The sequence below is a fragment of the Choloepus didactylus genome, chromosome 1 (assembly GCF_015220235.1).
Source record: "Choloepus didactylus isolate mChoDid1 chromosome 1, mChoDid1.pri, whole genome shotgun sequence".
NCBI lineage: Eukaryota > Metazoa > Chordata > Mammalia > Pilosa > Megalonychidae > Choloepus > Choloepus didactylus.
The window spans coordinates 191,396,966-191,409,973 of record NC_051307.1 but is presented as its reverse complement, the minus strand read 5'-3'; the positions used below and the strand labels follow the sequence as shown (position 1 = coordinate 191,409,973).

At 40.8% G+C, this 13,008-nt stretch overlaps 1 protein-coding gene across 1 annotated transcript in view; it reads left to right on the top strand.

The window, feature by feature from the left end:
• The first annotated feature begins 696 nt into the window (after positions 1 to 696).
• SCN11A (sodium voltage-gated channel alpha subunit 11) overlaps positions 697 to 13,008 on the top strand; it is a 129,792-nt gene continuing 117,480 nt past the window's right edge. The window contains exons 1-3 of the mRNA XM_037828765.1: positions 697 to 963; positions 4,220 to 4,338; positions 5,153 to 5,254. Of these exons, the coding sequence (XP_037684693.1) occupies positions 697 to 963; positions 4,220 to 4,338; positions 5,153 to 5,254 (488 nt within the window). The remainder of the gene's footprint in view (positions 964 to 4,219; positions 4,339 to 5,152; positions 5,255 to 13,008) is intronic.

Here is a 13,008-nt window from a genome sequence, read left to right as displayed (position 1 = left end):
TGTGTTTATGGATCTTATATTTTCATTCTGTAACATTTTAAGAACTTTGCTGACCAAGTGTTAGAAAAGACCCTGTCAATTTTCTTTTGGTATGGTAGGAGTATATTGGAACGAATAAATTTATTTCAGGATGTTTGTTTTTCCCATTGCTTCACTTTGTTTTGTTTGGAAATGTTTTTTTACTTGATAAGTGATTTTAAATAAAAAAGACCCCTATATTTATAGTCTACATTTATAGCAACCCAATGCTATAACCCACTCAATTTCTTTCTTATTCCTTCCCCTCCTGTTCACACTATGCCCACTTGTCTGCAATTTGCAGACCCCACTTCAGTAGTTCAGCTGATTCAGCCTTATTATCTTGCTTGATAACTTGGGTATCAGTTTTAGAGACTAGGATTCTTCTGCTAACTTGTTCATAAATTCGACTTCCCACCTATCCCTCAGCCTTTCAGGAATGATGCCTTGCTTTTATTTTTCCTTTGCCAAAGTTTCCTTTTATATCCACAGTGGTGGACACTGCTTCTGATCAGCCCTACAGGCAATGAGCTCCCTTGCCCCTTCACCTCAGCCTCAATACTTGGAGCCACTCATGACACCATCCTTTGAGAGTAAAATCCCAAGGCAGGCTGCATTATTTCTACCTTCCAAAAGCTCCCTCAGGATCCACTGTTTGTCTCTTTCCCAAGGATGAAGATGGACGACAGGTGCTACCCAGTGATCTTCCCAGATGCGCGGAATTTCCGACCCTTCACTGCTGACTCTTTGGCTGCAATTGAAAAACGTATTGCCATCCAAAAGGAGAAAAAGAAATCCAAAGACCAGACAACTGCGGAACCCCCACTTCGACCTCAGCTTGACCTAAAGGTTTCCAGGAAATTGCCCAAGCTCTATGGTGACATTCCCAATGAGCTTGTAGGAAAGCCTCTGGAAGACTTGGACCCGTTCTACAGAAATCATAAGGTATTCCTCTGGGGAGGCTGGAGCATTCTGACCATCTTATAATTGATGTTACAGGGTTTTCTAATTAATCTTGGGATTTGTAGGGGGCAGGCTCTATGCCTCCTTTGCTTTCACACCCCGCCATTCCCTTCATAATCTTGAGAACCCCTCTCAGCCCTCATTTCCTCTCTGTAAAGTATGTCTTGGGGAAGGAGATTAGGACTAGGAGAAGCAGAAAGGGTAAGAAGAGAACAGAGAAAACACAAAATGGCCTCTGGAAAGAGGACTGGACTAGCAGTCAGAAAAGTTGGGGTGTGGTTCATTTCAAGTGATTGCTTTTATGATTTCAGGTAATTCACTTCACTAATCCTCACTTTCCTAATTCCTAAAATGGAATGCCTGCTTTCCCTACCCTACAGAAGAGGCATGCCATAGAAGAAACTTATAAACTGTAAAGCATTATACTGATATAAAATATTAATAGCTGTCCAGGAATGACTATTTCAGCAACAAGATTTACCTTGAAAGACTCTTGGACAATAGGTTCTCTAGGCTATTAAATGAGAATATCAAGGCCAAGGGACTAGACTAACACTTGTCACATAGTAGGGGCTCAATAATTGAGGTCTAAGAAAATAGTAACCAAGTAAGCACATGCAGATTATATGTTAATACCATGCAAATATGCCGTAAACTTGCTGTTTTATCTACCTGGATGTAGTTCTTGCAGGGAAATCCTAGTAAAAGTTCCTGTGCCATCCCTTAAAGGGGTCCCTTAGTGAGGAAATGTGAGCTCTGAGCACCTCTGGTAGCTAGCTGAAAGCCCAGGGCTCTGAGGACAGTCCTCTGCAGACCATCGTCTAACTGTGCAATCTCATCAGGACATGGAGAACTGAGGTCCAGGAGGAAGGAGGCTGGGGAGCTTGGAGGAGATCCTAGAAAATAGAACATTCTTTGTTGGAACCCATGAAAACTGACCTCTCAAAGAAAGGTTGTCTGGCCTGCATGTCCTTAAATTGAGACAGACTGAGGGTTTCCAGACCAAATGGGAGCCCTGTGTCTAGAGGAAAGTGAGGTGTAAGTGGGAAGGACAAGCAAGGGGAAGATGAGGAGCAAAAACACTCTAATATTTCTCTTCCTTATGCCCCAGGACTCCAAGGGCTTCTTGGAGGCATGGTTGTTGGAGGTGAGTTAACAGCTGATGCCTGCCTCTGCCTTAAGGTTGGTTGGGAGACCCAGGAGTCAGGCAGCAGCTTGGTGTGCTGCAGACAGTCCTAGGAAGCTAGGCTCTGTTCCAGTCTTGGTGGATGTCCCAGGACCATGTCTTTTCAGTCTGAGTCCTCCCATTAAATTAGAAGACATGGTTTTTGTTTAGAGCTCCGTATATCCGTGATCTCACATGGCCAGTGCTCTTGGCAGTCATATAAGGTGTGCTTAGTCATTGTCAGCCCTCCACTTTACAGATGAGGAAGCTGAAGCCTAGACAGGTGACATGGCTTGGAGCTAGGTCAAGCAGCCAGAAAATGATAGAGCTGGGACTCAAGCCCAAGTAGTCTTTCTATACACTTCCTCTTTTTAGAAGCTGCCATTATAGAGAAAGCTTGAGGGAGAAGAGGTGGAGCTGTAACAGGCAGGAGGAGCTGGTACCTATCATTTTAATCACTAAAGCTCTGATAAATGTAGTTTAAGTACACCATTAGTTAAAATATTTAAAGCAGTCAGGAGAGGCTTTAATAAAATATCAAAATCAAAGGACGTAGAAGCAGCGCCATATAAAATGCCACTTATCTGGAGTGACCTACCTCAAAGAAAAGTTGTTCTCTGCCCTAAAATCATCTCACCAAAGGAAGAGCACAGAATTCCCAAGGAAGGTTTGGACTCCTGGGCTCATAGCTTTTAAAGAATACTGTAACCCATTTCATGTTGTTATGGAGGCAAAGGGAAACATCCTACTTCACAATGTCCCTCCTTCCAGTCTCAATGCCCACCAGACAAGTGAGTCCAACTCACTGAAGGGAGGCTAATGGTTGGCCATGGCCCAAGATCTGGTGCCTCAGCCAACATAGTGCTCACGTGCCATCTCTGGGCCTGAGTGATTAGGCCTGTCATTCCTGTCTAAGAACATTCTGGATCATAGGGTCAAGGGACACTTTTTGCAAGTCTGAAAGGAGAAATAAGACAGTAGACAGGAATGATCCTTGATTTGTGCAGGCTTTTGTAATTGAAAGACTTGGGGACAGATGTGGAGACACCCAGAATTGAGTTAAATGGAAAGAGAGAGGTCTGGGGGTGGATATTAGAAGCCTGGGGGTGATGAGTTGTTGTCCAGGGGATTCTTCATTCCTAGAGCCCTGGTAAACATGCCAGGAGGAAATGGGCACAGGTTCAGGATTCACCATGGGTCCCAGTTGGGCACTTTGGGTGGAAGAGTGCATCAGTTGGCAGGTCTGTTCTGTGTTTTGGCATCCCTGGACCTACCCACTAAAGGCCAGGGTAGCCCCCAATCATTGTGACAACTCACAATACCCACATACATTTCCAAACGCCCTTCCCTTTGCTAGATGGGAACCACTGGGCAGATTTGCCCCTGTGTTCATGGGGAGAACAGAATAGAAACTCTGGGAATCTTCCTAATGTCTTTCTTGAAGATCCTCAAGGTTGTAATTGATTGGTGGATTTTTCCCATGTGGAACTGCCCAGATGTGGAGGTAACAATATGGGCTCTTTAGATCCTTGACTATTCTAAGATTCATTACAAAGTTTTTATTAATAATCAAAATAATTTAGAATAATCTGCTGAATGTGAATGTTCAACCCTACTTTCATCTCTTCAAGTTTTCTTCTAATCCTTGACTCCATAAATATATACATGGAGGATGTAGAACAATATTAAGGGTTTTGTTTGCCCTGGTTATTACTTTATTCCCTACTTTTTATATTTGCAGAGCCCCTACTCCCCATTGTGGTGTTTTCAGAACATCCCTTCTGGTGAAGAGCCCATAGCCCACACTTCTCTTGGGCTTCTGAGTGAGGCCCAGGCCAAGTAGGGATCTACTTCCCTCCAGAGCCCCAGTGTAGACTGGTCAGAAGGTACCTCAGACTTCAGAATGACATAAACTGTATTATAACAATAAACCAAAACAAACCTCAGGCAGTGGTGCCACTGAATTTTTTCTAAATGAACTCATATTGAATATTGCTTTGTCACTGCATGTAATTCCTGTTGTGTGTGTGTGTGTGTATGTGTGTTTTATTTGTTTGTTTGTTTGTTTTGCAGACATTTATGGTGCTGAATAAAGACAGAACAATCCACCGCTTCAGTGCCAAGCATGCCTTGTTCATTTTGGGGCCTTTCAATTCAATAAGAAGTTTAGCCATTAAAATCTTAGTCCATTCATATCCTTTTCTTGAACTTTTTATGAAGCCCAGGTCATCTGAAAAGTGCATGAGCCTCAGGTGTAGAGGAAAGAGTGGTCACCGAGCTGGGTCAGGCTGATGAGCTGGGGCTTCCTCAGTTGGAGGAGAGCAAGTCTGCAGAGCCAGGGAGGGCTGAGATCTGCCAGCCTGAGAGCAGCAGTGGGAAAAGAGATGATGAGGAAGCCAATCAGAGACCCCACTGCATGAATGGGAGTTGGCCTGGGCACTCAGGCTGAGGAAGGTCTAGGGCTCAGGGTAGCCTCTGGATTCAGGCTGAGAACATCTCAGGATTCCCGGTAGAGATAATGAAATGCTAAGGAGAAAGCTAGGGGATAACTGTTTAAGTCAGATTCCTTAGAAGCAGAGGGGATTTTTGTTTAAGTGATTCAGTGGAAGAGTACTTTCTGGAGAAGGAAAGAGAAGGAAGCAGGATGGGGCTAAAGGAGGAGCTAAGCAAGGATTTGGTCTTAGCTGGAGTCAGCCTCAGCCTGAGCCCATGGGAAGCTATGGAGCAGGAACTGCACCCTGGAGTTGTCCTGCCTTGGTATAAAGGGTTGGCTTTTCATAAGTCTGAGTCAGTCAGACGTATGGACGGAGGTGCGTAGCCCTCCAGATGAGGTGGCTCCCCTTCCAAGGACAATTCTCCATAGAAGGAGACAGCTGTGAGTTGTTCTCAGCCAGCATTCACAGCTGGAGGATAGATGCACCTGTGGATAGGGGGCCCTGCCTCCACTACAATAGCCAGTCACACCTGCCACCCCATAGTGTATCTGCCTTAATGGACTCTGGTTACAGTGTTTAGCATGTTCATCATCTGCACAGTTATCATCAACTGTGTGTTCATGGCCATATCTCCTTCTAAGGACAACAATAGCACAGAAACTGGCTTTCCTGAGTAAGTGTTTTTCTTTCACTCACCTGTCCTAAGTGTTTAAATACATCCTTAGAATTATGATTACATTAAAGAGTTTAGGTATAGAGAGAAAGAAAAAGTCTTCCATAATCCCAATTCCCCAAAACAAATGCTGGCAGAGTCAGTTCTATTTTTGTCTATTTCTTTACAATTATTTTTAAAATATTACAATTAAAAAATGTTTATAAATAATTGCAATTAATACAAAAATTATTACAATTTCAAAGTTATGCTTGAACAAGTTGCACGCATGCAATTTTATATTTAGCTTTTATCAGCTTCCATAGCTTCCATAGACTTACTTAAGACTTTGTAGGGATCCATTTTGATGGCATATAATATTTTATCAGGTAAATAAACCACAATTTTACTACTGCAAATTATATTTCAGTAAGCATCTTTCTGCTAAAGCTTAAAAAATGTTATTATTTTCTTAGAATATAGTCTTAGAAAAGGGTTTGCTAGGTCAAAAGTTTCAAACAGTTTAATGCTTTAAATATATACATGTTGACTAATCATTTTTCAAAAAGTTTGTATCAATTTACTCTGCCATCAACAGTGTATTCTAATAACTGGTCGTACAACATTCTTGCCAGAATTACACTTTCTTCTTACTGATTGAGTTAAAAATAATTTCTAGTTGAGTTGGACATTGACTTTTTAATTTTGAAATACATATTTCTGTGTTTGCCATTTATCAGCCTTAATGTTTTTCTTTCTTTTCTGGTCAGTTTGTGCGAGTTCTTTGTATAATTTAAACATTAACTTTTTTCCTGTCATTTTTAATTGGCTTTGCTTAATACAAGTTAATTTTTTAACTTAGCAAGTTTTATATTTCGATAAATATTCTCTTATATGTTGTCCTAGTTTTTCTAGTTTAACATATTCAATGCTTTAACCTTTCAGGAATATATTGAATAGTAAATTGAATGAATGATGAGATCATTTAATGAGGTCAGCTATGTTAGCTATACTGATCTGTTTTCTGTCACTATAGACTAGTTTAGTCTTTTCTAAAATTTCATACAAATGAGATCATATGGTACACAGTCTTTTGTGTCTGGTTTCTTTCGCTTAGCATAGTGTCCTGCAATGCATCCATATTGTTATGTGTATCACTAGTTTGTTTTTCCCCCTTTTTATTGAGGAGTATTACTCTATTGTATGGATCTACCACAGTTTGTTTTCCTACTCACTTGTTGATGGACATTTTGGGCTGTTTCCAGATTTGGGCTATTTTGAATAAAATTGCTATGGACATTTCTGTATGTCTTTTTGTGATATATGTTTGCATTTCTCTTAGAAAAATAACCAAGAGTTGAGAATTTCTGGGTCTTTTGGTAGGTGTATATTTAGCTTTGTAAGAAACTGCCAAACTTTTCCCAAAGTGGTCCTACCAGCAATACAGGAAAGCTCCAAAAATCTGTTTTTGTATCCTTTCTTCTACTTACTTTCATTTTAATTTGCTCTTCTAGTTCTAGTTTCCAAAGGTGGAAGTGTAAGTAATTGGTTTTAGATCTTTCTTCTTTTCCTGTACAATTGTATAAATTATAACTTTCCACAAATGCACTGCTTTAGCTGCATTCCATAGATTTTGATACAGTTAAAAATATTCCCTACTTTTCCTTGTGATTTCTTTGTCCCATATGTTATTTAGAAGTGTGTGTTAAAATTTTTAAATATTTCATATTTTTCTAGTTGTCTTACTGTTATTGATTTCCAATTTAATTCCATTGTGGTTAGAGAAAAAACTCTAACATTTCAACCTTTTGAAATCAAGAGAAACTTGTTTTATGGTTCACCATATGGTTCTTCCTTGGGAGTTTCATGTGTACTTGGATATGGAGTCAACAGTCGTTTGGTATGCTAGTCCGTAAAAGGGTCAGTTAGGTTAAGATGGATGATAGGTGGTTGATTCAGTGTCTACTGATTCTTTGCCTCATGCTTCTGTCAATTATTGAAAGAGAGACTTGAAATCTCTAACTATAATCATGGATTTTTCTATTCTCCCCTTCTTTTTTTTTTTTAAATGTTTTAAATTGAGATTATTCACATTCCATACAACTATCCAAAGATCCAAAGTGTACAATCAATTGCCCATGGTACCATCATACAGCTGTGCAACCATCACCACAATTAATTTTTTTTCAATTTTAAAAACATTTTCTTTACTCCAGAAAAGAAATAAGACAAAAAAAAGGAAACTCCAATCCTGCCATACCCCTAGCCACACCCCCTCCATAACTGATTCATAGTTTTGGTATAGTACATTTGTTACTGTTGATGAAAGAATGTTAAAATACTACTAACTGTAGTATATAGTTTGCAATAGGTATATTTTTTTTCTATATGCCCCTCTATTATTAACTTCTAGTTATTGTGTCATACATTTGTTCTAGTTCATGAGAGGGATTTCTAATATTTGTACAGTTAATCATGGACATTGTCTACCACAGAATTCACTGTTTTATACATTCCCATCTTTTAACCTCCAACTTTCCTTCTGGTGACATGACTCTGAGCTTACCCTTTCCATCACCTTCACACACCATTCAGCACTGTTAGTTATTCTCACAACTTGCTACCGTCACCTCTGTCCATTCCCAAACGTTTAAGTTTACCCTAGTTGAACATTCTGCTCGTAGTAAGTAACTGCTCCCCATTCTTTAGCCTTGTTCTATATCATGGTAACTTATATTTCATGTCTATGAGTTTACATATTATAATTCATATCAGTGAGACCCTGCAATATTAGTCCTTATGTGTCTGTCTTATTTCACTCAATATAGTGCCCTCAAGTTTTCTTCATCAACCCATTTTTTTAAGACAGTTTTGTTCACACACTGTGCCAGTTTGAATGTATTATGTCCCCCAAACACCATTATCTTTGATGTAATCTTGTGGGGCAGACATATTAGTGGGGATTAAGTTGGAACATTTGGATTAGGTTGTTTGCATGGAGATGCGCCCCACCCAACTCTAGGTGATAACTCTGATGAGCTATTTCCATGGAGGCATAGCCCCACCCATTCAGGGTGGGCCTTGATCAGTGGAGCCATATAAATGAGTTGACGGGCAGAGGGAACTCAGTGCAGCTGTGAGTGACATTTTGAAGAGGAGCTACAGCCAAGAGGGGCACTCTGAAGAATGCCCAGAAGCTGAGAGAGGAACTGCAGTTGGAAGATGGTTGTTGAAAGCAGACCCTTGCTCCGGAGGAGCTGAAAGAGGACAAATACCCCAAGTGCAACTAAGAGTGACATTTTTGGGGAACTGCAGCCTAGAGAGGAACATCCTGAGAGAAAGCCATTTTGAAACCAGAACTTTGGAGCAGGCACCAGCCATGTGCCTTCCCAGCTAACAGAGGTTTCCCGGACACCATTGACCATCCTCCAGTGAAGGTACCTGATTGCTGATGTGTTACCTTGGACACTTTATGGCTTTAAGACTGTAACTGTGTAACCAAATAAACCCCCTTTTATAAAAGCCAATCCATCTCTTGTGTTTTGCAATCCAGCAGCATTAGCAAACTGGAACACACACCATACATTCCATCCTAAGTAAACAGTCGTTAGTTCCCTGTATAGTCACGTATTTATGTATTCAGCACCATCGCCACTATCTATAAAAGAACATCTCCATTTCTTCCACAAAGAAGGAGGAAGAGTCAAAGAAGGTAGAGAGAAAACAGAAAAGGAGAGAGAGAGAGAGAGAGAAAAAAAAAACATGACAGCTAGAAAGCAACAAAAGGAAAGATAGCATTAAACTAAAGTAGGATAAAGAGTCAGACAATATCACCAATGCCAGGAGTCCCATACCCTTCCCCTATTCCCTCCACCCCTCCCATATGCATTTAGCTTTGGTATATTGCCTTTGTTATATTAAAGGAAGAATAATACAATGTTTCTGTTAATTATAGTCTGTAGTTTGCGTTGATTGTATTTCCCCCCCAATCCCATCCTTTTTTTTTTTAATATTTGATTTTTTTTATTTTGAAATAAATTCAAAGTTATATGAATAGTTGCAAAAACAATACTAGCGCCATACACAGAATTCCATCATACCCTGTCCCCCCTCTCCCGATAGCTCAATCCACCAACTTGAACCTGCTGTCACATCGCTATTTCTTTCTCTCCCTCCCTATCATCCATCATCTATTGCTCTGTCATCTGAACATATGAGAGTTAGCTGCACACATCCTTGAGCATTCACTATAATTCACGTATACACTTCCCATGAACAAGAACATTCTTTCATGCAATCCCATTAAGCACAGCTAAGAAGTACAATAGATTCAACAATGATAAAAATCTTACATTCTATATTTCCTTTTCCTTATGTCTCAACTGTGTCCCTTTGAGCCACCTGTCCTCTATCCTCCTGTCCCATCCAAGTTCATCCTTAGTATTCAATTGTCATCTAGTTAGACTGACTTTTTTTTTTTTTTTTTTCAGTTGTGGAAACATATATACAGCCTAAATCTTCCCATTCCACTCCCTCCCTAGCCTTTCATTAGTGGGATTAATCCCGTTTAGAATGTTGTAATGCTCTTTCCCACCATCCATTACTAGAAATTTCCCTTCACCTCAGACAGCAATCCTACACTCATTTCTTAACTCCCCATTGCCCCTTCCCCCATTTCTCTTAACCCAAACTCTACTTTTTTGTGTCTATGGTTATATTCTCTGATAATTTCTTTGTGTTTACTGCGGGGCTTAAAATTAACCTCTTAAATCCACATCAATCTTGTTTTTCTTTGATACCACCTTCACTTCAATAGGACACATAAACTATGTTCCTATACTCCTGAATTCCCCCACCTTTATATAGTTGTCTAAAATTACATATTTTACATTAAGTTCAAAACCACTGATTTGTCCTTAGAGTTTGTGTATTTTATATCATGTAGGAAGCAACTAGTGGAATTACAGTTCAAAAATTATTGACTTCTATTTGTATTCCATTGTGGCTGGAGAATGTGCTTTGAGTATATTCAATGTTTTTTTTTTAATTTCTTGAGGCTTGTTTTATGTCCAAGTTTATGGTCCCTTCTTGAGAAAGATCTGTGATCACTAGAGAAAAGTGAGTGTCCTGGTGATTTGGGATGTAAGGTACTATATATGTCTGTTAAAATTCTCTATATCTCTTTCTCCTTTCCCTGTCTCTCCTCCAGCAGGGCTCCCCTCAGAATCTGAAGTAGGGCAGGTCTTTCATCAGCAAAATCTCTCAGCATTTGTTTGTCTGTGAAAAATTTAAGCTCTCCCTCAAATTTGAAGGAGAGTTTTGCCGGATAAAGTATTCTTGGTTGGAAATTTTTCTCTCTCAGAATTTTAAATATGTCATGCCACTGCCTTCTTGCCTCCATGGTGGCCGCTGAGTAGTCACTACTTAATCTTATGTTGTTTCCTTTGTATGTGGTGAATTGCTTTTCTCTTGCTGCTTTCAGAACTTGCTCCTTCTCTTCAGTATTTGAGAGTCTGATCAGAATATGTCTCGGAGTGGGTTTATTTGGATTTATTCTGTTTGGAGTTTGCTGGGCATTTATGCTTTGTGTATTTATATTGTGTAGAAGGTTGGGGAAGTTTTCCCCAACAATTTCTTTGAATACTCTTTCTAGACTTTTACCCTTCTCTTCCCCTTCTGGGACACCAATGAGTCTTAAGTTTGGATGTTTTATTTTATCTATCGTATCCCTGAGATCCATTTTTATTTTTTTTATTTTTTTCTCCATTCTTTCTTTTGTTCTTTCATTTTCTGTTCTGTGGGCTTCTAGGACACTGAGATGTTGTTCGGCTTCCTCTAGTCTTGTATTGTGAATATCCAGAGTCTTTTTAATTTGGCCAACAGTTTCTTTTATTTCCATAAGATCTTCTATTTTTTTATTTACTCTTGCAATGTCTTCTTTATGCTCTTCTAGGGTCTTCTTTATGTAGCTTATATCCTGGGCCATGGTCTTCTTGATGTCCTTTAAATCCTTTGCTATGTTTTCATTCCTCAACTGTAGATCTTTGATTAATTTTGCGAGGTATACTGTATTTTCCAATATTTTGGTTTGCGTGTTTGGAGTTGGATTCTCCATATCTTCTGGTTTTATCATATGCATTAAGATTTTCTGTTGTTTTTGGCCTCTTGGCATTTGTTTTGTTTGATAGGGCTCTTTCAAGTTGTAAAGAAAAAGGGATATCGATCTAATTTTTCAGGAACACAGTTTGGTGATGTAGACTTTTTCTAACTAACCAGCAGATGGCATCTGTGAGTCATCTATATCCCTCGAGTCAGTTCTCAACCTTTTTTCCACTCTGTGTGGGGAAATGATTCTTGTGGGTTCAGTTGGAGAACTCAGTTTGGGTGTGTTGCTGGAGCTGTCCACCCTGAATGTGGGGCATGTGTATGGGTAGCCAGGGAGGAAGAGCAGTTCTAATGTTCAAATCCCCCAGGATCCTGGAGATTCAAGGCTGCCCCAAGAGTCTAAGCCTTCATTTCAGTTCAGCCCCAGCCTCTCTCCCTCGCTGATCCATAAACCACCGGACTTGGCGTAGCATCCCTGGGTTCTCCAAGCGGATCCCCCCTCCCAGCTGCACTCCTCCAGGAGCTCAGCCGAGGGGAGGCTGTGCTACGTCATCAGTGCGCGCCGTCCCTCAAGGGAAGCCCCGGGCCGCCGGGCCGTGTGGCGGTGCACTCCCAGCCCCGAAGCAAAAATGGCCGAGCGGGGCATCTCAGCCCCCTCCTCCTTGCATAGTTCCTCCTTCCCAGCTCCAGGACAACTGGCGGGGCTCTGGGCTGTGGGCATGGCCCCGGGCAGGAGTTTATCCAGCCCTCTGGGGGGCCAGCTGCGAGCCACAGGGTTTCTTTCTGCTTCCGGCTCTCCCCTCCGTTCCCCTGAACTCAAGGGTATCTGCTGTGGGCTATCTTCGCAGCCAGACAGCAAGAGGCCAGCCCAGGCCCCTCTTGCTGTGTTTTACTGCATGGTTCCCACAATTGCTACTGGAGCCACTCCTTTTTTTTTTTTAAAAACAGCCAGCTAGTCTCCATACGCTGAACCCTGGCTTCCCCAGCCTGCTGTGCTGCTGTGGGTCTTCCAGCCAGCTTACTCACTCATTTCAGAATGCCGACTCCCGGTTTCATCAAGTATATGGCCCCTCTGGAGCTAGGAGCCCTCATCCAGTTGGTGCATCGCTGTAAGCGGTATTCTAGGTCACTTTCTGGTTTTTAGCTAGTGTTTTTCACAGAAGTGTTTTTTTCGCCCTGTCTCAGCTAGCCGCCATCTTAGTTCTCCCTCCCATCCTATTTTAACAGCTTGCAATATTGACATTCATTTGTTCTATTTCATGTAAAAGTATATTTGTACCTTTTATTACAATCATTGGGAACCCTAGGCTTCACTGAGTTATACAGTGCCAGTCTTTATCTTTCATCTTTTGTTCAGGTGTCCCACATGCTCCTAATATTCCTCTTTCAACCATACTCACAGTCATCTTTGTTTGGTGTACTTACATTGCTGTGCTACTATCTCCCAAAATTGTTTTCCAAACCTCTAACTCCTGTCTTTTCCTTTCTGTCTGCAGTGCTTCTTTTAGTGTTTCCTGTAGAGCAGGTATCTTGTTCACAAACTCTGTCTTTGTCTGTTTGTCAGAGAATATTTTAAACTCTCCCTCATATTTGAAGGACAGTTTTGCCAGATACAGGATTCTTGGTTGGTGGTTTTTCTCTTTCAGTATCTTAAATATATCACTCCACTT